This window comes from Bufo bufo, chromosome 4 (assembly GCF_905171765.1).
Source record: "Bufo bufo chromosome 4, aBufBuf1.1, whole genome shotgun sequence".
NCBI lineage: Eukaryota > Metazoa > Chordata > Amphibia > Anura > Bufonidae > Bufo > Bufo bufo.
Genome location: NC_053392.1, coordinates 227,879,870 through 227,905,137, shown reverse-complemented (window position 1 = coordinate 227,905,137; position 25,268 = coordinate 227,879,870). Strand labels below are relative to the sequence as shown.

The 25,268-nt window shown below is 44.5% G+C and overlaps 1 protein-coding gene across 3 annotated transcripts in view; it reads right to left on the bottom strand.

The window, feature by feature from the left end:
- Nucleotides 1-25,268, bottom strand: part of LOC120997970 (probable cation-transporting ATPase 13A5) — a 284,487-nt gene that overhangs the window by 38,637 nt on the left and 220,582 nt on the right. For all 3 annotated transcript variants that reach the window (XM_040428355.1, XM_040428356.1, XM_040428357.1), the window contains 4 exons: nt 17,720-17,792; nt 3,410-3,584; nt 2,321-2,493; nt 472-560 (listed from right to left, as the gene is read on the bottom strand). In XM_040428355.1, coding sequence (XP_040284289.1) covers nt 472-560; nt 2,321-2,493; nt 3,410-3,584; nt 17,720-17,792 — 510 coding nt within the window. The remainder of the gene's footprint in view (nt 1-471; nt 561-2,320; nt 2,494-3,409; nt 3,585-17,719; nt 17,793-25,268) is intronic.

The window sequence follows — 25,268 nt, the reverse complement described above, 5'->3', positions numbered from 1 at the left end:
GATCAACACTATTAACCAGAACTGTATTTAACTGAGAGATTGGGCAGGAGCAAAGGAGAAATGCAGCTGTGCATTTAGGTTGGAAAGTGGACAGGCCCTCTATGGGCGGTACGCTAGCGTCTAGCAGAAAAAAATAAAATAAAACTAGTGAATGTTAATGCACCATAACATGTATAATGGCCAGGTCCCTCACACTAACAGGCCCCAGAGCAACTGCTTGGTGCCTCTATGGGTGGTACGCCAGTGTTTAGCAGGAGATACAGTACAACCAAATGAGTGAATGTTAACATACCATAACATGTAGAATACCAACCCTACTGCCTTGCATCCTCTTCCTTTCTACTCCCCTGGCTACACTAGATGGATATATGGTATGTCTATTTCAAACCATAATACGTAACTATATAAAACTTTACATGAATAGAACATTATAAAAACAAGTCAACTAGTTCAGTTATCTTTCATACATACCTCCATGGCATGGTAAAGAGGTTCAATGTCAGCAAGCAAAATGAATAAAAATGCAACCAGTTGGGCTAAAACCAGTATGCAAAATATATCTGCAGAAACAAAATCCAGAAAACAACTGTTATGTACTACGCTTTTCTTACCAGCCAAAACATATTTTTGCATGCTTTATACCCAAATAGATAATAGCCCACTCATAGTGACATATCAAAGATTTTATTGGGTCTAAGGGCTTAACCCCCCACTAATTGCTATAGTTAGCGCTTAGCTAAGCATTGTCCTCTCACTGATGAAGATGGCCTCAATCGAAAGTCTATGAAGCCATCTTCTTCGGCAAAGGAGAGATACTGCTTAGCTGAGTGCTTCCAAATTCTTATTACAGATGACAGATCAGAAGTTTATGGAATGTGATTACTCTTTAAATATCTAGTTCAAGTTGTATAATTTTAGCACTTACTTTGGAGACAAACAATAAACACCTAGGGGGTCATTTATCATTTAAGGCCTCCGTGGCCGTGCTGCGTACCGCAAATTGCTGTCCGCAATGCACGAGCACCTACATGTTCTATCTTTTTGCGGAATGGAAGTACGGGAGAAAACCCCACAGAAGCACTCCGTAGTGCTGCCGTAGGGTTCCGTTCCGTGCTTCCGTCCCGCACCATTCCGCATCTCCAGATTTGGGACCCATTGAAGTGAATCGGTCCACATCCGTGATGCGGAATGCCCACGGAATGGTGCCTGTGTATTGCAGATCCGCAAATGCGGTCCGCAATATGGCCACGGAGCGCACACGTTTGTGTGCAAGAGGCCTAAGGTTGTTTTTGTGTCAGTTTCAAGTCTGCCTTTGCTTTGTATGCCTGAACCAAATTTATAAACTGGTGCACCATAGTTATATATGTGGTGTGAGTGTAATGTGGTTTATACCTTTACAGTAGGTGTAAAAGTAGATCAAGGGGTCGTCTGGTGTGGGTTGCGACTTTTTTATGACTTTTGCAAAAATCGTATAGCCAAAATCTCACTTTTAGCTCTTAAATATAAACCATTGTGAAATATTGCAGTTGCTATGCTATGACTTGCGACTTTTTTACACCACAAAACGGACATATCTGTTTTCATAAATGACCCCCGTAGACCTTTGCCTTTCTTTGGAACCACCACCATGTGGAGCCGTTATGGAAACTGTAAGTTCACCAAGAGAAATCTCTCTCCTAAATAGTGCCATAGCTAGGAAGGGTCATTCAGGGTCCTGGGAAAGCTGAGTTACTTGGACGATGCAAGAGTAACAATATATGGACAGTGTGCACAGATCCACAAGACTTGTAATCCAACTCTCCAACACTGATGAATGTCATATTTGCCTAGACAGACAGTGAGAAATCCCTCATTCTTTTATAAGCAAACTTGATTCTGTAGTGCTTTCTGTTGTGTCAGTGCCCTGGTACTGTTTAGAATACCCGCACACATACAAGGTAATGTTTTTTTAAAAACTGCTGAAGTTTTGCAGTTTGAAGCTCTTCTATAGTGCTCTGGGTGTCCATAAAAGTATATTGGAGTTAAGCCCTATACCTTTCCCAAAATTAGTGTTTTGGCAGTGAGGTCAAGCTGTGCATAGAGTCAGTCCCTAGCCGAAGATCGAGGAGCTGGGAGGAAGAAGGCACTTCTCTGACTGCAGGAAATCTTGTAAACCAGTTTTTTTCTAACATCTTGCAGATATCCATGCAGAAAGGGCTAAAGATAAACATGTTTTTTTTTCTTGTTTTTCAGGGTTTATTGGCCTTTTAAACTTGAATTTAAAATGGTGAATAATTATTGTTTTTCGCATATTGGTACATACAGTAGCATCAGTACTTACAGTTTGTATAAATCGGTTTTTTAAAAGCCCTTCCTTTTGAAAATACACATTCCAAAATTATGAGGTTTATCCCACTCACAGGCCACAGAGTCGTGGTCATGAAGTTCTGAGAGTGACTGCGTGGCATCATCATTGTTTGGTTGACAGAAGTTTCATTATTATGAAGGCAAGCACTGAAAAAGACAACAAACAAAAACATAATAAATAATATGAAGTCTAATAAAATATTTGCTAATCATCTGAATCTATCATAAGGTTAGTAGATTTGTGTTTGTAGGCAAGATGGTCACATACACTGACATGTTATTTTTTTTCTATGCAGCATAAGCACCTAGTTATGTAAAGCTTAAAGGGGTTTTCCAGGAGTACAGTACTGATGACCTATCCACCAGAAGCCATGTAGAATGTTTAGGCACTTTTCTTCTATCTTTAATATCAGACGTACAGGTATATATCACCAGAAACCAACTTTTATTAAGTCTAGGGCTAAAAACAAGAGATGAGCGAATCGAATCCCACAAAGTGGAATTCGATCCGGATTTCAGGATAAATTTCCTCGTGCTTCGTGTCAGCGAATCGATTTAACCTGAAATAGTATAAAAAACTAAAGAAAATCAAACTTACCTCCATTTGCTCGCGACGGGCCGCCAGCCTTCATCTTGCTGGAAGATCTCGGCCAAAATCCCATGCGGCGCGAGATTACATCATTATGCTGGCCGGCGTGATGATGTGATACATCACCAAGCCAGCTGCCGCGATTAATCTCACGCCGCACAGGATTTCGTCCGAGATCTTCAAGCAAGATGGAGGTGGTAAGTTTGATTTAATTTTTTTTATTGTTAATTTTACACTCAGACGCCCTATCATGTATGAACACGGCATCTGATGGGTACAATAACGGGGTGGCGCTATCACAGCTCCCTGTCATTACACCCGCTACTTACAAAAAAATGGGCTTTGTGATGTAATTCATCCCAAAGCTAATTTTTTTGTGAAATTTGGCAAATCAGCCGAATCAAACTTTTAAGAAATTCGCTTATCTCTACAGAAAACACATTGTTGTTTTAAAAAGAAGGGAAATATTCTTACCTGAAAACATTGCTTTCATTGTACCAGGGTTGCTGCTGGACAAGGAAGAAGGCACTGGCTTGTATAATGAAGGCAAATGAAATATGCAGAACCAGTGAGAGCAGTAGAGGTGGAGAAAGGAGACTCATTGCAGGTCTGTAAGGGGCTAGCTTGGAAGCAGGCCCAGTTATACTCACTGTGAAAAAAACAAACAAAACAGTATTTCTTTTAAATATGGGTGTTCTCTACTTGTTTTTACATTTATGGTTGATTTTACAAAACCTTAAAGGGGTATTCCATTTTTGTTTTTTTTGTTTATATAATAGGAAATCATACAATTTTCTAATAAAATCCAGTAAACATTCCTTTCTTACTGTATATTAGGTGGTTGACCCATATTTGCAGTGTAATGTAAATAGCCCATGGATCGGTCCTGTGTAATTTATCCAAGGTCCTAACTTAGGCTACTTTCACACTTGCGGCAGAGAGATCCGGCAAGCAGTTCCGTCGCCGGAACTGCCTGCCGGATCAGGCAAAATGTATGCTAACTGATGGCATTAGTAAGACTGATCAGGATCCTGATCAGTCTTAAAAATGCCTGATCAGTCGAAAAAATGCATTGAAATGCCGGATCCGTCTTTCCGGTGTCATCCGGCAAAAACGGATCCGGCATTTATTTTTTCACCTTTTTTTCAGTCTGCGCATGCGCATACCGGAAGGACGGATCCGGCATTCCGGTATTCAGAATGCCGGATCCGGCACTAATACATTCCTATGGGAAAAAATGCCTGATCCGGCGTTCAGGCAAGTCTTCAGTTTTTTTAGCCGGAGATAAAACCGTAGCATGCTACGGTTTTCTCTTTTGCCTGATCAGTCAAAACGACTGAACTGAAGACATCCTGATGCATCCTGAACGGATTACTCTCCATTCAGAATGCATGGGGACATACCTGATCAGTTCTTTTCCGGTATAGAGCCCCTGTGACGGAACTCTATGCCGGAAAAGAACAACGCAAGTGTGAAAGTAGCCTTAACATCATATAATCCCTGACATTAAGTAAGCAGCAGTGTTACATGATATACATGTGTTGGGTCAGCATACAGAACACATTCATGTGATAAGTAATTAGGAAGGACTAGTGGTGAAATCATGATTTTCATCCTGGTTGTTACAGTTAACTATATTAGGCTACTTTCACACGAGCGTTCGGAGCGGATCCGTCTGATGTTTCATCAGACGGATCCGCTCCGATAATGCAGACGTTTGCATCCGTTCAGAACGGATCCGTCTGTATTATTACTTAGAAAATTTTCTAAGTCAGAAAGTAGCCTGAGCGGATCCGTTCAGACTTTACATTGAAAGTCAATGGGGAATGGATCCGCTTGAAGATTGAGCCATATGGTGTCATCTTCAAGCGGATCCGTCCCCATTGACTTCCATTATAAGTCTGGACGGATCCGCTCGCCTCCGCACGGCCAGGCGGACACCCGAACGCTGCAAGCAGCATTCAGGTGTCCGCTCACTGAGCGGAGCGGAGGCTGAGCGCTGGCAGGCGGATACATTCTCAGTGGATCCGCCTCCACTGAGAATGCATTAGGGCCAGACGGATGCGTTCGGGGCCGCTCGTGAGCCCCTTCAAACGGAGCGCACGAGCGGACACCCGAACGCTCGTGTGAAAGTAGCCTTACTGTGTATATTTACACCTTTGTCTGTAGGTGATTTGTAAAAGGGCTGCCTGTCTCTAGGTGATCTGTGTCTAGGTGATGTTGTAATATTGTTTACTGTAAAAAAACTAATACAACAAACACATTTCTGTTTCAAGACAGACATAATAAAATACTGCTGCAGGTACTAATACTGTATATACTGTGTATGTTCTTCTCCTCAAGACACTACTATTCACCTATTAGATACCTGGGAAGTTAACACGACGGCCCACATAACTGACGCCATGTTTAGTCCTATCCAGCTCTCTTATGGATTCATTTTACAGGACTAAAATGTGCCGTACCATTTTTTCTCTCTTTAAGAAGAGGCTACTATATGGATATCATAAAGGTCTGAAAGTAAAATGCGATTTGGCGGTTCGCCAAATTTTTTGGAAAAAATTTGGTTCGACCCAAATTTATTTGCGGCGAATCGCGTAAAAAAACGGCTATTTCATGGCTGCAGAGAGCCTTTATAGTGGGGTAGAACACTGTGCCTTGCAGTAACATACATAGGGAGTCTGCTGTGGTAGTGAAATAATACTGTGAGTCCGTATGACATGCAGATGACAGGCGTTGCTCTTAGAATCACTGCACACTTCACTTATTAGGGCAGTTACAGGGTCAAAACTGACCACATAACTCAAGTATGAACTCAGCCTTACAGGTCGATGTTAGCGCCAAGAAGAAGCGCGCTCCTTTTACACCGTCGTCAGCTGATTCCACATAGATGTCTACAGAACCTGTTCTATTAAACGCTTATACAAGTAGAGCCCCATGACAGACTGGAGAGGGTGTCAGCAGTAGGTTTGTGTCGACATCCCTGATTATTTTGCCCTTCCTCTGATCCATCAGAACAATAACCCACAAAAAATAGATCCTGTCTGTGAAGCATCCGCCTTCACTCGGTCAGCATTTGGTCAGTAATCCATCAGTATTGCTAATGCCCAAAAAAACAGGAGTGGATCCAAAACAGGTGAATGGAACATTTGCATGTCTTCTGTGTTTTGTACCCACTCCTGCTTTTGGCTAGCAAATCACAAGCCATTTCTGATGGGACCATACAGGCCTCACAGCTGCTACACAGACAGGATCCGTTGTGCATCTCATTTTTCCTTCCTTCTGACAGATCAGAAGAAGAGTGAAACAAATGTTGATGTCAGCCAGGCCAAAAGGCAAAATAGTGGCCCAGTCATGAAGTGGGGAGAGTGGGAACAGCATGAGAAGTCCACAGAGTGGCCCTATGACATAGTGGTGAGGTGGAAGCAGCATGAGGAGACCACAGAGTGGCCCAATGACAGTCTGGAGGTGGCTGCAGCATCAGGAGGAGGCCACAGAGCGGCAAAATGACAAAGTGTGGAAGTGGCAGACACATCAGGAGGCCACAGAGTGGCAAGGTGACATAGTGGGTAGGTGGGTGGCAATACCAGTAACATTTGAAGATGGTGGGTAGAAGGAGCACTTGGCATCAGATGTTTGGAATCAGGCGGGTGGCAGCATCAGAATAGTAGCTGAGGCAGGTAGCCAGAAGACCGGTCTCTTTTGTCAAAGTGTTGGTGTGGCACCATGGATGATCTAGTCTGATGCATCAGGAATTGGTGTGTGTAAATCCTGGCTAAACCACACCTGATTCATCTTGACAAAGGTCAGTCTCTCCACATTTTGGACAGGCGAGTTCTTCTTGGGGTAACTATGGCCCCCGCCGCACTAAACACCCACTCTGATGCCACACTACTGGCCGGGCAGGACAGCTTTTCCAGGGCAAACTCGGCCAGTTGCGTACACAAATCCAGTTTGGCTGCCCAGTAGTATGAGGATCAATGTGGGGTGGCAGGGTGCACTCCAAATATGCCACCACCTGCTGGTTCAGGTTCTGCTCCAGGTCTAGATGCTGCTGCTGGTGAGTAGTTTCTTCACTATGCCGGTAATGAAATCTGCTCATCAGTGACTCTAGACTCAGGCTGCTGCTGATGGAGCTGGTACCAGCTAACCAGTAACTATTGTAGTGGAACGGGGGCACAGAGGGCCCCCCCCGGTCAGACCTGCGAGAGGATGGACGGTGGCGCAGATATGCAGCGGCCAACTGACTACATAGGATGTCTCTGTAGTAGTTCAGTTTGTCCTCCCTATCAGCGGGTGTAAAAAAGTCCCCCAGTTTGGACCGGTCTCGAGGGTCCAACAAGGTGGAGAGACAGAAGTCATCCCTCTGCCGAATGGTGACAATTCGGCTGTCAATACCCAAGCAAGTGAGCATGCAGCGGGCCATTTGTGCAAGTGATTCGGAGGGACTCCCTGCCTCCATCTCTACTGCATGTTGCCATGGTGTGCCTGGGTCCTTTGCCTCATCGCCCTGTTGCTCCTCTGACTGGTCCTGCTACTCCTCCCCTGTCACCTGTGTAGAAAAACCACCCATTTCGCTACATATTGTTTGTGCTCCAATGTCCTCCTCCTCCAGTTCAGCCTCAACAGGGATCATGGATGTGAGATCTAGGTGCCTTGTCTCAGTCCACTGACCAGCCAGATTTACCAGCATCTGTTCCAGGACATGAAGCAGTGGAATGACTTTGTTCATCCCGTCGTCCTAGCGACTAACAAATAATGTGGCCTCCTGAAAGGGCCTGAGCAAATGGCAGGTGTCACGCATGAGCTGCCACTGGCTGACATCGAATTTACACAGGGAAGTACTCCTGTCCGATTGAATCATCAAAAAAAAGGTTATAGCCTTTCTCTTTTCGTACAGTCGGTCCTACAGATGGAGGGTGGAATTCCAATGGGTGGAAACGTCGCATATCAGCCTATGTTGGGGGATGCCGTTCTGTAGCTGTAGCTCAAGGAGGTTGTGCTTTGCGGTATATGAGTGGCTGAAGTGTATGCAAATTTTCCTGACCATATTTAGGATGCCTTGCAGGTGGATGGAAGACTTCAAGAACCGCTTGACAACCAGATTAAATACGTGTGCCATGCATGGCCCATGGTTCAGCCCTCTTTGACGCAGCGCCAATACCATGTTCTTCCCGCTGTCGGTCACCATGGTTCCGATTTTGAGCTGTCGCAGAGAAAGCCAGGATTCGATTTCTTGATGAAGGACACGGAGCAGTTCCTCCCCTGTGTGACTCAGTTTCCCAGGCAAACGAGGTGCAGAACAGCATTACACCGCCATGCCCTGCACATGTGATATGCTGGAGGGCCACTTTGAACTGTGCCTGCAGTGGAGGCTGAGTACATGGTGAAGGATGAGGAGGCAGAGGCAGACATTGTCGCAGGACCAACAGCCTGACAACGTGGAGGCGGAAGCAGCGTCACCTGGCCAAGTTGCTGGTGTGGCTGTGCAGGAACCACATTCATCCAGTGGGCAGTAAAGGACATCTATTGTCCCTGACCGCAGTTACAGCTCCACAAGTCGGCGCAGCCGTGCACTTTGGCAGACACCGACAGGCTTAAGGACTGGCCCACCTTCTGTTCTACATGTGTGTGCAGGGCTGGTACTGTCTTTTTGGCAAAAAAATGATGGCTTGGGACTCTCCAACTCGGCTCGGCACAATCCATCAGTTCTCTGAAAGGTGCAGAGTCCACCACTTGGAAAGGGAGGGATTGCAGCACGAGCAACTTGGCCAGGAGCACGTTCAGCTTCTGCTCCGTTGGATGAGTGCACGCATACTGTTGTCTCTTGGGAATCGCTTCGGTGATCGATTGCTGACGGAATGACTGACGAGGAGTAGCAGGGCGAGGAGCAGGAGTATCTAGACCAGCAGATAATGGTAAGGACAGATAGCTTCGTTCGGCTAAGGTGGTGGAGCCTTGACTTGCTGAAATCAGGTGCGTGCCACTGGGTGATGCAGCATTTGCTACGGCAGGCTGGACCACCACATCGGAGCCACGGTTCTCCCAGGCAATGCTGAATATGTTGATGCAGGTCCATAGTGCCAAGGCCGCGCTTCACCTTCTGTGCACAGATTCTACATATGGCCGTGTTCACCTCTTCTGGCGGCTTACCAAAAAAATGCCACACCGCCGAGTAGGTGATTTTACCCCCAATACTCCGCACTGACTGACTTCTACCCCTGCTGCCTCCGTGAACCCGTGCACAGCTACTTCCCAGGCAGGTAGGCTCCCGCGAAGCGGGTGGTCTACCCCGGGCACGTTTGGCTAGTGACCTCCCACTTCTGCCACCCTGCTGACTCCAGGCCAATCTAGCGACTTTCTGGCTCCGCTGCCGCCTCATGGGCAAGCTGCCACCCTCTTCTCCCGATGATGCTGAAGTCCCTAATTCACCCGGCTCCCAAGTGCGATCAGCAACATCATCATCATCGAGTACTGTCTGCACGTCACTGATGTCCTCCTCAACCGTCTCTGGGTCAGGAGCCTGACCGCTCTCCACACCAGCTCCCACGCCACTCTCCTCAGCACTACCTGCCCGCCTACCGGAGGAAGCGGCAGATGTCTCCTCCAGATCTTGTCTGGGCAGTAGCTGCTGACTGTCCTCTAGTAGTTCGCCCTCAATGAAAATTGGAGCCGAGCCTACGGCATATTATACTTCTTGCGCTGAGGGACCTGAAAATTACAGAGGAAGGTTTAGGACAGGTGGGGGCACAAGGCCTGCTCCCGGGCCATGCCATCTAAGCATCGTGTCAGAGCTACCCATCGATTCTTGGCTGGGGGTGTCTGATGTCACTTGGGACAAAGTGAATGACCAAGTAAACCATTCAAGAACCGCTGGGTTGCTGGTCAAGACATGATCGCTAGATGACACCGGGAGCTGAGGCCTCTCACTGTGACCCCTGCTGCTGTGCCCCCTTACTCTACTGCGACCTCTGTCTGCGCTAGAAACATTTAGGTCTCTGGCAGTCCCTTGTGCAGGGCCTGGCACTTCTCTGTCTGACATACTGATCCAATAAATAAATAAAAAGGAAATTAAAACACCCAAAAAAGCTCAGTAATTTTCTCACTTCAGCACATAATGGCTAATAAGCCCTTTTTTTTTTTACCACTAATACACGCCAAAAAGGGCTGTAATTTTCTCACTTCACCACACAACAGCAAATACTTTTTTGTGCCACTAGTACATGCCAAAAAGGGATTTCGAACATATAATTGCACCGTTGAGCGGCAAATATATTTTTTCTTTTTCCACTAATACACGCCACAAAAGACTTTACAACAGATAACTGCACCGCTGAGCGGCAAATATATTTTAATTTTTGCCACTAATACATGACAAAAAGGGCTGTAATTTTAGCACTTCACCACACAACAGCTAATAAGCCCTTTTTTCCCCACTAATACAAGGGAAAAATGTTTTAGAACATATAAGTGCACCACACAAAGGCAACTAAGACGTGGAAATATTTCCTTTTAATAAACCCTGTTAATGCCTGTATCAAACAGCACTTGCACCCTAATAAGAACGTTTTGCTGGAATTACAGAGATTTATTATGGCAATTTGGATCCCGAGTCAGTGCTGCAAAGTTATTTTTTTTCGTTTTCGTTACGTTTTTGAGGATTCTGTTTGCGGTCCGAATGCAAAACCATTCATTTCAATGGGTCCTCAAAAACAATGGAAGGTACTCCATATGCATTCCGTTTTCGTATTTCCGTTCAAAGATAGAACATGTCCTATTAATGCCCGCAAATCACGTTTCGTGGTTCCATTCAAGTCAATGGTTCCGCGAAAAAATTGAATGCATACGGAATGCATCCATATATATGTCTTCCGTATCCGTTCCATTTTTACGGAACCATCTATTGAAAATGTTATGCCCAGTCCAATTTTTTTATGTACTTACTGTTTAAACATTATTGTATGCTTCCGTTTGCGATCTGCAAAAAACAGATCACAAACGGGAATAAACAAATAAATGGAACGGAAAAATGGAACGGAAACGGAAACACTACTGAAACAAAAAATTGAACAACGGATCAGTTAAAAAGGACCGCAAAATACTGAAAAAGCCATACGGTCGTGTGCAGAGGCCTCATAGGAATGTTCCTATTATCCATACTGTAACCTCCCCTACTGAAACATAAAAGCTGTGGAATGATCCCTCCCTATCCTTTCCCTACACCTTGAATAATTTTTCCTGCACAATGTTTTTTTAGCACAATGTTGTTTTTTCTAACACTGCCCCTAGCGCCTGCAGACGTCTCTCCCTGAACCAAGTACACTGGTAAATGGCAGAATCTAAGATGGCTGCCACTATTTATAGGGCTGTGACACAGGGCTGGCTGCTGATTGGTTGCATGCATGGCATTATGGGTGATTCCGCCTTCCCAGAGTTCATTGCTCCATGTCCTCACAGATGCAGCAGCCATTTTAGGAAAAAATGTGTTTCGTTACTACGAAGCACAAGGAAATTCGGCTTCGGTGCAAATCTAATTTTTCTTGAAATTCGGAACGAATTCCACTTCGTCAGCTTCGATTCACTCATCTCTACTTATAATACATTTAATCCATTACGTTATAGTTTCATATTAACATAAAATGGCTGTCTGGTTTACCATCCTGCATTTTTTTGCAGCTTTGCTTTCACTGCATTTTTTCACTCTTTTATGTGCCAAGGGGCTCATTTATTAACTTATATACACCCCTTCTGTGGCATATATCAGTCACAAATTTTGTCTCCTGACATTTTGCGGCAAAATCTGTGACTTTTCCCAGCTCATGCCACTTTTCCGACATGTCGAGAAAAAGGTTTGTGGCATGGGAGGGGAAGAGGGTGGGCTGGCAAGCACATCTCATTCATCATTTTCTACACCAGGCAGCATGTTATAGAGCAGAAGTAGCTGAACAGACTGATATACTGTATTATTTTATAGGAAAAGACTCAAAATAAGGGCTAATGCACACGACTGCATGTATTTTGAGGTACGCAAATCACGGATCTGCAAAAAAATGAAGCCATCCACGGACATCCGTATTGCATCCATTTTTTTGCGGATCCAAGGTAACAATGTCTGTCCTTGTCTGCAAAACTGAATGGACAGTCATTACATTTTTTTTTTTTTGCGGACCTATTGAAATGAATCGTTCCACATATGGATCTGTAATAAAACAGAATGGAAACAGAAAATAAATATGTTTGTGTGCACGAGTCCTAACTTGTAAGATATTGATTTACATCTCTGCTAGTTTTGGGCAAGCATGCTCGGCCGAACACCAGTCCGGCTCGAACATCGCTATGCTTGGCACATCGCAGTGTTCGGCCGAATATCACGTGTGCTCGAGTTTTATATATATATATATATATAAAATGAAAAAAATGGCAACACAGCCTCAAGACGGTAATGGGTGCACGGCCCACTGGGAAAAGTCAATCCTACAATAGGTAGGAAAAAGGCAACAAAAAATATAATTAAAAAAATACTTTATTCACCTCAGTGGCAATGGTGACGTTTCAGCTCTATATCAGAGCCTTTCTCAAGCCTATTATATATATATATATATAGATAGAAATGGACAGCACATCCAGTAGAAAAAATCAAATCAAAATTTATTCAGCCACAGTGGCACAAAGAGGCGACGTTTCGGCTCAAAACCCAGAGCCTTTCTCAAGCATGCTTGAGAAAGGCTCTGGGTTTTGAGCCGAAACGTCGCCTCTTTGTGCCACTGTGGCTGAATAAATTTTGATTTGATTTTTTCTACTGGATGTGCTGTCCATTTCTATCTACATTTCTTGGGTAAGCAGTGACAACCCTGGACATAGCACCCATCATATTATTGTGCATTGGTGCTGCCACACTTTTCCTTGTTATATATATATGAATGCAAGCTACTACTGATGTTTTAGCCATAATATATTTGCATATATTATAATATATTCTATATTCTAAATATATAATAATATATGTAAATATGTTATGGCTAAAAACCTATATATATGTTTAAATTAAATTTAGCCTCTGTTTCTGAAAAGTTCCTGACGGGATTTAAACTCACAACCTTCTACATTATAACCCAGAATTTTAACCACGACACTATAGAGCTGCATGGCCAGTTACTAAAAAAATAAATAAATATGAGACTTCAGCTGTATAGGAATACTTACTAGTAGTAAGTATTCCTATACAGCAGAAGTCTCTTTTTTTTATTTATTTATTTATTTTTTAAACTGGCCATGAAGCTCTATAGTGTAGTGGTTAAGCTTCTTGGCTGTAATGTAGAAGGTTGTGCGTTTGAATCCTCTCAGAAACTTTTCAGAAATAGAGGCTAAATTAGATTTAAATACACTGGGTGTCCCCAAGCACTGACTCCATATACGGACATAGCTATATATGGAGTAAGAGCAGGGACTCCTAAGCTGAACTTGAGTGCCGACACCGTCCCCTCTTCAGAGCAGGGGGTGCCTGGTTTAATGCGTGGGTTCTCCCATTGACTTCCATTGTGCTCGGGTGCTCTGTAGAGCACCCGAGCATCGGGAAGTGTTCTACTTGAGCACACGAGCACTTTGGTGCTCGACCAACACTAATCTCTGCTCATTCTGAGCTTAGTCATCATGTGGTCAGGCCTAACCAGTGATCGACATCTATCATTGTATGCAGAGTAAAGCCTCATTCACACGTCCGTGTCCGTGTTTAAATCCATAAAAAGGTGGTCAGTGATGCCTTCGTTAAAATGTACATGATGGGTCTGTGTGTCCGTGTTTCACTGACTCTGAACAGCTGAAAAATAATTTTCAAAGAATCCCTTTCTAATGATCCGTAAAACACGGATGGCATCTGCATTGCATTTGTGGTTTTCATGGACTCATAGGCTATAATGGATGTGATGGATCCATGAACACAGACAAAAATAGAGCATGCATCAGTGCAAAAAACACGGACACACAGACCATGCTAAAACACTAATGTGTGAATGCACACTTTAAAATGAATGGGTATGTGTGCTGTCAGGTACAGCACACATCCCTGGTACAGTAACTTATGAATGAGGCTTAAGACTTGTTTCACATTTGTGTTAACAGATGTCTGTCAGGTCCCACTAAACCCTGCAAATATGCAGTGAATCCACCAGATAAATGCGCGCATAATTTTTTGTCTGGCCGATTCCCAGCAATCTATGCTGGATCAGTCTGCCCGAAGGCTGTGCCACTAGTTGAAAAAAGCCTTAGCTGTCAATCAGTAGTTTGGCCCTCCTATATGACTACTAAACTCAAAATGAGCAGACATTTGGCACACATTTATTAAGATAGGCGTTTTAGACCCATAGCTGGTGGTGGATCCGCCAAAGTAACGAAGAGGAGCAAGGCCTCTCAATAACTTCGGCGCATCTAGCTCCAGTTCTAAGGGCTCATGCACTCGAACGTATGTATTTTGCAGTCTGCTTCCTTCCTTGCTGTCTTATGTAACACCCTAGAGTTGTGTTACGAAACTCTTTTAGCCCGCTACAATCTCCTAAGAGCATTAACCTTGTCATCTGATGTAATTTTACAATATGTTTTCACAACTGTGCATTATAAACCATGTTAAATGTGTATTGTTGCAATTTCCAAGTTCACCAGAAGGGGGCAGCAGTGTTCTGGTAAGGACTTAGGTTCAGTTTAGTATTTCTAAGCTGTAATAGTTCATTCCAGCCTATCTCCCCCTTCTGTGAGCAGAGTGGGCTGTTCCCATATCCTGCAGCATGGGGAGAGAAGGAAGTTAGAGTGAGTGAAGCCCACCCCCTGCTAGGGGTAGGGTGTGCATGTTAGGATCTCCCTGAGATAGAGAGAAAAGCCAGCATCTTGTCTCGGCTGAGACATTGATCATATACCCCAGCCTGAGCCCTGCAGCCTCGGCTGGATGAAACAGCAGACAACCTTTAGTTACAGGAAGAAAGCATATCCTGAGATGATAACTGTGAGTAAAGTCCAGAGACCCAGGAGAAGCCATATTCCTCCTCAGCTAGTCAGTCCCCATACAGCAGAAGATAGAAAATGCAGAAGCCAAATTCCTGGCCACAGTGTTAGAGCTAATAAGCAGACATCCTTTTCTGCAAGCTTCAGGTTGATAAAGCAGAAGATAAATTCCTGCCAACCATTGCCAATACCTGCTGGGACCTAAGACTAAAGCTGTATCTTGCTTGGATGAAAGTTACCTTCAGTAAAGACAAATTTGAACTTTACCAAAGGTTTGAATCTCAATTTCTGCTGCAAAATTCCTCTATTACTCCTACTAGCTCTACACTCAATTTATTGCAAGTGAGCCAGGATCCAGGAGTCCAGCCGTAGGAGACACTGTTGACACAATTACTACTACCATACAGAGACATTACACCACTCTGGCATTCCTAAACTGGGACGTGCGTTATAACACCTTAAAGGGGCCTGTGACAGTACCCTGCGCACGCTGCAATTGGCGTCACGAACAAAACTATAGACTATTATACCCATATCCTGACCCATTGCATAATTTGGCGTCAGTGTAACTGTACCACGGTCCTGCTCTATTGCACTTACATTTAGACCATTTTCTATGCATAAAACAGACATAGAAAATCATGAATGAGACGGGCCTGTCGGCCCTTCCCCGCCCATGCCATACCCACAATTTTGGACCTGGCGTGAGCGGGGCTAAGTTGCAGATAGCAGCACAACTAACCCCTGCGCTGTTATCTGTGCCAGAAATACCCCTAATTTAGGCTTATTTCAGATTAGTAAATGAACCCCTTAATATTTCACAAGTTAGGCTACTTTCACACTAGCAGCATGGACCTCCAGCAGGCTGTTCCGTCGGGTTTACAGCTTGTCGGCTCCGTCCTGCCGTTAGTGACCGTGTGCCCCCGGACTGCCGTACCGTCCCCATTGACTATAATGGGGGCGGGCAGAGTTCCAGCGGAGGCACGGCAGCGCACGGCGAGAGGCTGCCGGAATAAATGTTGGACATGTCGTAGTTTTATTCCGGCAGCCTCTCACCGTGCACTGCCGTGCCTCCGCCGGATCTCCGCCCCCGCCCCTATTATAGTCAATGGTGACAGAGCGGCAGTCCGGGGGCACACGGTCACTAGCGGCAGGATGGATCCGACAGACTGTTCACCCGACGGAACAGCCTGCCAGAGGTCCGTGCAAATCACATATGGTCGTGTGCATGTAGCCTTAGGGCTCATGCACACGAATGTAATTTCTTTATGTGTCCGTCCCGTTTTTTATTTTGCGGACCATATGCGGAACCATCAATTTTAATGGGTCCGCAAAATAAACAAAAGTTACTACGTGTGCATTCCGTTTCTGTATGTCCATATGTCTGTTCCGCAAAAAATAGAACATGTCCTATTATTGTCCGCATAACAGACAAGGATAGTACTGTTCTCTTAGGGGCCAGCTTTTCCATTCCGCAAAATACAGAATGCACACGGACGTCATTCATACTTTTTGCAGATCCATTTTTTGCGGACCACAAAATACATACTGTCGTTGTGCATGAGCCCTAAGAGTGAAAAACTTTACAATAAAATGTTGTGTCATTTTGTACCACCAGAAAAACACACAAATACACTATGGGACATTTATCACCTGTTAGCCAGAAAACTGGTGTCAGAAAGTGACAAAGTTTGGCTGCATACCATAGCTGCACAAACTTTGGTGACTTTTTGGGAATTTAGATCCCTGGCCACGACTTTTCCAAAAAGTGGGCTTGGAAGGCGGCTATAGCTGGTTTGATTTTATAATGTAAACCAGGAAATTGTCACAGATTATAGCAGAAATCTGCACCAGCTACCTTGCTGATTTAGATTTTCATTTTGCTGCACAGACGTCCCACAATCATAAAGAGAGGTGACCCTCTTAATAACTGTGGTACATCTGAAATCAGTGGAAGATAGATTAAGACTGTCATGTAATACACCGGTCTTAATAAATGTTCTCCTATGGGTACCTGCACACAATGCATATGTATATGCAGAAAGTCTGCAGCAAAACCACATAAATCGGCACTATAAGGCTACATGCACACAACAGTTGTGTGTTTTGCGGTCCACAAATTGCGGATCCGCAAAACACGGATGGCTTCCGTGTGCGTTCCGCAATTTGCGGAACGGCACGGACAGCCATTAATATAACTGCCTATTCTTGTCCGCAAAACGGACAAGAATAGGACAGGTTATATTTTTTTTGCAGACCACGGAACGGAGCAACGGATGCGGACAGTGAATGCAACTGCGGCTCGGATGCGGATCAAAACATCGTGTGCATGTAGCCTTAATCAAGATTTTGGTGCATTTTTGGGCGGTTTTTATGTGGTCTTTGGAGGGGATTTGATGCAAATTTTCCACAGATCTCCCTTCCATTGATAAGGGTGAAATCCACATAAGGAAAATGCAACAACATTTCACATGCTGCTGATTTCTAAAGCCTCATGCACACGTCCGTGGAACACGGACCGTGAGATACCGGCCTGGATTCCTGCTGAGTGCAGGAGCGCACGGCGTCATTGGTTGCTATGATGCCGTGCACTTCGTGATGCTGCTGATGTACAGTAATACTGTATTACTGTACAGCAGCGGCCGCACGAAGTGCACGGCATCATAGCAACCAATGACGCCGTGCACTCAGCAGGACGGGATTTCACGGACTATGGTCCGTGAAAATCCACGTATGTGTGAATGAGGGCTAAGATGTATCACTGTTTGTCAGTCACAAGGTTATCATACTCACTTGTTAGGATGACTGTGACAGAGATGGCAATGTCCTGCATCAGGTAATGGTTATTTCCAAGAACTGTTTGTTTCTGGAGAGAAAGTACATGTAAGGCCAAGATCAAACTTCAGTTATTTCCTTCAGTTATTGTGAGCCAAAAGCAGGTATGGGTCAAAAACACAGAACAGGTTCAGATCTCTCCATTATATCTTATCTCTGAGTAGGCTTCATTACTGGTTTTCGTTCCGTTTTGCGGATTCCACTTGCGGTCCGTATGCGGAACCATTCATTTCAATGGTTATGCAAAAAAAAAAAGTACTCCGTATGCATTCCGTTTCCGTATTTCCGTTCCGCTGAAAGATAGATCTTGTTCTATTATTGCCCGCAAATAATGATCCGTGGCTCCATTCAATGGGTAAACAAAAAAAAAATGGAATGCATACGTATGTTTTCCGTATCCGGTCCGTTTTTGCGGAACCATCTATTGAAAATTTTATGCCCAGCCCAATTTTTTTATGTACTTACTGTTTAAACATTATTGTATGCTTCCGTTTCCATTTGCGATCTGCAAAAAACGGATCACAAACGAAAAACAGAACGGCAAAACAGGACGGAAGCGGAGACACTACTGAAGCAAAAAAGGAAAAATGGATCCGTGAAAACCGGACCGCAAAATACATAAAAAGTCATACTGTCGTATGCAAGAGGCCTTAACTGTATTAGGCCTTTTGCACACGAACGTATATTATTTCCGTGTCCCGTTTTTTTGGCAGAAAAGTAAGTTACTCCGTGTGCATTCTGTTTCCGTATGTCCGTATTTCCGTTCCGCAAAAAAATAGAACATGTCCTATTATTGTCGGTATTACGGAGAAGGATATTACTGTTCTATCAGGGGCCAGCTGCTCCGTTCCGCAAAATACGGAATGCACACAGACGTCATCTGAATTTTTTGTGGATCCGTTTTTTGCGGACCACAAAATACATACGTTTGTGTCCGAGAGGCCTTAATGGCTTCCTTAACACATCCTACTAAAGGAGACATATAATATAGTACAGTCACAAAATTAAAGGTGTTTTCCAGGATCCTGATATTGATGACCTACCTTCAGGATAGGTCATCGATATCTGATCAATGCAGGTCTGACACCCCAAACTTTTACCGATTAGCTGTTCCCTGCAGCCTCCAACGCCGACACTAACACTCTGAGCAGAGCCACAAAAACAACTCCGGATGCGGATGGATCACAGACCCATTCAAGTTGAATGGGTCTGGATCCATTGCGGCTGCCGCACGGGTGGTGCACGGAACGATCTTACAACGGCCCTGTGCATGAGGCCTTAGTCATCAATATCAGATCGACGGGGGTCCGACTCTTAGCACCTTTGCAAATTAGCTGTTTGAAGAAGTAGAGGCACTTGTGCAAGCGCTGCTTACCTGTGTAACATCTCGCTTGTAGAGTAGGCACAGTATAGTTACAACTGTTTGTCTAATTCACATGAATAGGATAAGCAGTTGTAATTACAATTGGGATACGTCACTGAGGATCGGTGATCAATTTTAAACCACTAAAAAATAGTTGCAAGTGGCCTTTTTTACACCGCCCTCACTAGTTTTCTGAAAGGAGCATGGCAAGGGCAGGAAACAGGCTTGACTAGTCAACACAGCAAATGTATCTTCATTTATACCAGCGTTCTGGCTCAGAGCTGCCGTAGATTTCTGTTTAGGCACACGGACTGTGGGAGGTTGCACCTATATTACGAGGCCTGCGTCGGTCTTGCTAAATTTCCCCCATATTTTTATTGCTCAAGAAGGATACATCAGATGAGAGGAGTAAACTGGGCAATTTAAATACTGTATATTTACAGTGTGTTTAGGTTCTTTTCAGGAGTTTAAGGTTTTATGCAATATCTGAATAACAACCAAATGAATATGCCAACCATTTTTGAGGTGGTAAGTTGGACTATTTAGATGACTGCGTTGATGTTGTTGATGGTCTGCTATGCACAAGTGAGATCTGAAAATCTACAACAGATTCATTGCTTAAATATAGTAGGTACCATTCAGATATGTAAAATAATTCCTCCCTTATGATCAATTCTTGAGAATATGGAGACTAAATGGAGATGATGCCATTTTTGAAACCCAGGCATTGGACTTCAGTAGCAGACTACTACTACATTAGATAATCTCTGGAGTGGGCAAGTAATTGTAATCAAACGTGTCTATTGAGAAAGATGGATGCAACAAATAAAAGAGAGAGAAGGTTTAACTTCTTTTTCCAGTTCAGCCCAATGACTGATTTCTATAGATCTGCAGTTGGCATATTATAGAGTTAAGATTTAAATATGGGCTCATATGGGGCCATTTATCAAACTGGTGTAATGTAGAACTGGCTTAGTTGCCCATAGTAACCAATCAGATTCCACCTTTCATTTTCCAAAGGAGCTGTCAAAAATGAAAGGCGGAATCTGCATCTGCTATGGGCATCTAAGCCAGTTCTACTTTACACCAGTCTGATAAATGACCCCAATAATTATTAAAAAAATTCTGTATGTAGAGTTGAAGTGGTGGTGGTGGGGTTAAGCTCACGAAGACAGTCCCTGTCCATATGTCTTACTAGGGCACATGAGCATCATATAGGGTTGTGGACTAAGTGAGAGCGACTCTGTATGAGCAGCTCCCTGTTTTTACATTCACAGAGCCGTATGAGGGCTTGTTTTTTTGTGGGACAAGTTGTATTTTCTAATGGCACCATTTAATATGTCATATATTCTAATGGAAAGTGGGGGAAAAAAAATCAAAATGGGGTGGAATAAAAAAAATAAATGCAATTTCGCCACAGTTTTACATGTTTTATTTTTACGGTGTTCACCATGCGGTAAAACTGACTGGTATCTCTGTATGATTACAGAGATACCACATATGTATAGTTTTTTGTGTGTGTTTTAATAGTGAAAAAAAAAGAAAAACGTTGGAAAAAATACATTTTTCTTTTCATCGCCATATTCTGACCCCTATAACTTTTTTTTATAGCTATGTCTAAAGAGAATCTGTGGTTTTTGATAATATCATTTTGGGGTGTGTATGACTTTTTGATCACTTTGTCTTCAATTTTCTTGGGTGGTAAAGTGATGAAAAAACAGCAAATTGACCATTCTTATTTTTTTCCCATTACACTATTCGCCATATGAAATTATTATTATTATTATTTTTTAATAGTACAGGCTTTTTCACATGCAGACGTGCACATAATATTGATTTTTTTTTTTTTACTGTTTAAGTATTTTGATTTTGGAAAGGAGGGTGATTAAAATTTTTATATAGTTTAGATATTTTATTTTTTAAAACTTTTTATTACCTGCCCAAGTGGACCACAACATGCAATCATCAGGTTGCAATTTGTATAGGGTAAATGACTTTTCTTTATTATCCTTTACAGAAATAGGTATATTGCAGTTCGGTGCTGCCACCTGCTGACCTGAACTGTAACAGTCAAGTAATAACCCTGAAAGCCGAAGGCCTCTTTTACATGGGCGTCATGTTTTTGGGCCGGATAAGATGCGGGTGGCGTAGCAGGAAAATGCGTGATTTTTCCGCGCCAGTGCAAAACATTGTAATGCGTTTTGCATGCATATGAGAAAAATCGGCATGTTTGGTACCCAAACCCGAACTTCTTCACAGAAGTTCGGCTTTGGGTTAGGTGTTGTGTAGACTGTATTATTTTCCCTTATAACATGGTTATAAGGGAAAATAATAGCATTCTTAATATAGAATGCATAGTACAATAGGGCTGGATGGGTTAAAAAAAAATAAAAAAAAATTTAATTCGCCTTAATCCACTTGTGTGCGCAGCCGACATCTCTTCTGTCTTCATCTGTGAGGAAAAGGACCTGTGGTGATGTCACTGCGCTCATCACATGGTCCATCACATGAACCATCACCATGGTGATGGATCATGTGACGGACCATGTGATGAGCAGTGACGTCACCACAGGTCATTTTCCTCCTGCACAGCAAAGAAGAAGAAAGAAGAGAAGCCGGGCTGCGCGAACAAGTGGATTAAGGTGAGTTAAATTATTTTTTATTATTTTTTTAACCCCTTTAGCCCTATTTTACTATGCATTCTGTATTAAGAATGCTATTATTTTCCCCTATAACCATGTTATAAGAAAAAATAATAATGATCGGGTCCCCATCCCAATCGTCTCCTAACAACTGTGCGTGAAAATCGCACCGCATCAACACTTGATTGCGGATGCTTGCAATTTTCACGCAGCCACATTCACTTCTATGGGGCCTGCGTTGCGTGGAAAACGCACAAAGAGGAGCATGCTGCGATTTTCACCGCTCATGTGCACAGCCCCATAGAAATGAATGGGTCCGGATTCAGTGCGGGTTCAATGCGTTCACCTCACGCATCGCACCTGCGCGGAAATCTCGCCCGTCTGAAAGAGGCCTTAGGCGTCGTGAAAGAGGTCCGGATGCATTGTGGGAAACCCGCATGAGTGCACGCGCAATTTCAGTCAGTTTTGTCTGCGATTGCGTTGCGTTGCTCAGTTCTTTCTGCGCGAGTGCAAAGCGTTTTCATGCATTTTACAGGCGCGTGATAAAAAAATGAATGTGGTACCCAGACTCAAACTCGGACTTCTTCACTGAAGTTCAGGTTTGGGTTCGGTGTTCTGTAGATTTTAGTATTTTCCATTATAACATGGTCATAATGGAAAATAATAGCATTCTTTAATACAGAATGCTAAGTAAAATGACTATTGAGGGTTAAAAAATATAAAAAAAATTACTCACCTCATCCACTTGATCGTGCAGCCGTTATCGTCTTCTTTATTTTTCTTGAAGGACCTGTAAAAGGACTTGTGCTGACATCATTGCGCTCACCATGCGGTGAGTGAGGTGACGTCAGCACTAGAGTTGAGCGAACACCTGGATGTTCGGGTTCGAGAAGTTCGGCCGAACTTCCCGGAAATGTTCGGGTTCGGGATCCGAACCCGATCCGAACTTCGTCCCGAACCCGAACCCCATTGAAGTCAATGGGGACCCGAACTTTTGGGCACTAAAAAGGCTGTAAAACAGCCCAGGAAAGAGCTAGAGGGCTGCAAAAGGCAGCAACATGTAGGTAAATCCCCTGCAAACAAATGTGGATAGGGAAATGAATTAAAATTTAAATTAAAAAAATAAAAATGAACCAATATCAATTGGACAGAGGTCCCATAGCAGAGAATCTGGCTTCACGTCAGCAGAGAATCAGTCTCTTCATGCCATAGCAAAGAATCTGGCTTCATGTCAGCAGAGAATCAGTCTCTTCATGCCATAGCAGAGAATCTGGCTTCATGTCAGCGCAGAATCAGTCTTCATGTCATAGCAGAGAATCAGGCTACACGTCACCCACCACTGGAACAGGCAACTGTCACACATTTAGGCCCAGGCACCCAGGCAGAGGAGAGAGGTCCCGTAACAGAGAATCTGGCCTGATGTCAGCAGAGAATCAGTCTCTTCATGCCATAGCAGAGAATCTGGCTTCATGTCAGCGCAGAATCAGTCTTCATGTCATAGCAGAGAATCAGGCTACACGTCACCCACCACTGGAACAGGCAACTGTCACACATTTAGGCCCAGGCACCCAGGCAGAGGAGAGAGGTCCCATAACAGAGAATCTGGCCTTATGTCAGCGCAGAATCTGTCTTCATGTCATAGCAGAGAATCAGGCTTCACGTCACCCACCACTGGAACAGGCCACTGTCACACATTTAGGCCCAGGCACCCAGGCAGAGGAGAGAGGTCCCGTAACAGAGAATCTGGCCTGATGTCAGCACAGAATCTGTCTTCATGTCATAGCAGAGAATCAGACTTCACGTCACCCACCACTGGAACAGGCCACTGTCACACATTTAGGCCCAGGCACCCAGGCAGAGGAGAGAGGTCCCGTAACAGAGAATCTGGCCTGATGTCAGCACAGAATCTGTCTTCGTGTCATAGCAGAGAATCAGGCTTCACGTCACCCACCACTGGAACAGGCCACTGTCACATATTTAGGCCCAGGCAGAGGAGAGAGGTCGCGTAACAGAGAATCTGGCTTCATGTCAGCACAGAAAAAGTCTTCATGTCATAGCAGAGAATCAGGCTTCACGTCACCCACCACTGGAACAGGCCACTGTCACACATTTAGGCCCCGGCACCCAGACAGAGGAGAGGTTCATTCAACTTTGGGTTGCCCCGAAATATAATGGTAAAATGAAATTAAAAATAGTATTGAATAAGGAAGTGCCCTGGAGTAGAATAATATATTGTTAAGGGGAGGTAGTTAATATCTAATCTGCACAAGGGATGGACAGGTCCTGTGAGATCCATGCCTGGTTCATTTTTATGAACGTCAGCTTGTCCACATTGGCTGTAGACAGGCGGCTGCGTTTGTCTGTAATGACGCCCCCTGCCGTGCTGAATACACGTTCAGACAAAACGCTGGCCGCCGGGCAGGCCAGCACCTCCAAGGCATAAAAGGCTAGCTCTGGCCACGTGGACAATTTGGAGACCCAGAAGTTGAATGGGGCCGAACCATCAGTCAGTACGTGGAGGGGTGTGCACAGGTACTGTTCCACCATGTTAGTGAAATGTTGCCTCCTGCTAACACGTTCCGTATCAGGTGGTGGTGCACTTAGCTGTGGCGTGTTGACAAAACTTTTCCACATCTCTGCCCTGCTAACCCTGCCCTCAGAGGAGCTGGGCGTGACACAGCTGCGTTGGCGACCTCTTGCTCCTCCTCTGCCTTCGCCTTGGGCTTCCACTGGTTCCCCTGTGACATTTGGGAATGCTCTCAGTAGCGCGTCTACGAACGTGCGCTTGTACTCGCGCATCTTCCTATCACGCTCCAGTGTAGGAAGTAAGGTGGGCACATTGTCTTTGTACCGGGGATCCTGCAGGGTGGCAACCCAGTAGTCCGCACACGTTAAAATATGGGCAACTCTGCTGTCGTTGCGCAGGCACTGCAGCATGTAGTCGCTCATGTGTGCCAGGCTGCCCAGAGGTAAGGACAAGCTGTCCTCTGTGGGAGGCGTATCGTCATCGTCCTGTGTTTCCCCCAGCCACGCACCAGTGATGGGCCCGAGCTGCTTTGGGTGCCACCCCGCTGTGAACATGCTTCATCCTCATCCTCCTCCACCTCCTCCTCATCCTCGTCCTCCTCGTCCTCCAGTAGTGGGCCCTGTCTGGCCACATTTGTACCTGGCCTCTGGTGTTGCAAAAAACCTCCCTCTGAGTCACTTCGAAGAGACTGGCCTGAAAGTGCTAAAAATGACCCCTCTTCCTCCTCTTCCTCCTGGGCCACCTCCTCTTCCATCATCGCCCTGTGTTTTCTCAAGGAGACATAGAAGTGGTATTGTAACGCTGATAACGGCGTCATCGCCACTGGCCATGTTGGTGGAGTACTCGAAACAGCGCAACAGGGCACACAGGTCTCGCATGGAGGCCCAGTCATTGGTGGTGAAGTGGGTCTGATCCACAGTGCGACTGACCCGTGGGTGCTGCAGCTGAAACTCCACTATGGCCTGCTGCTGCTCG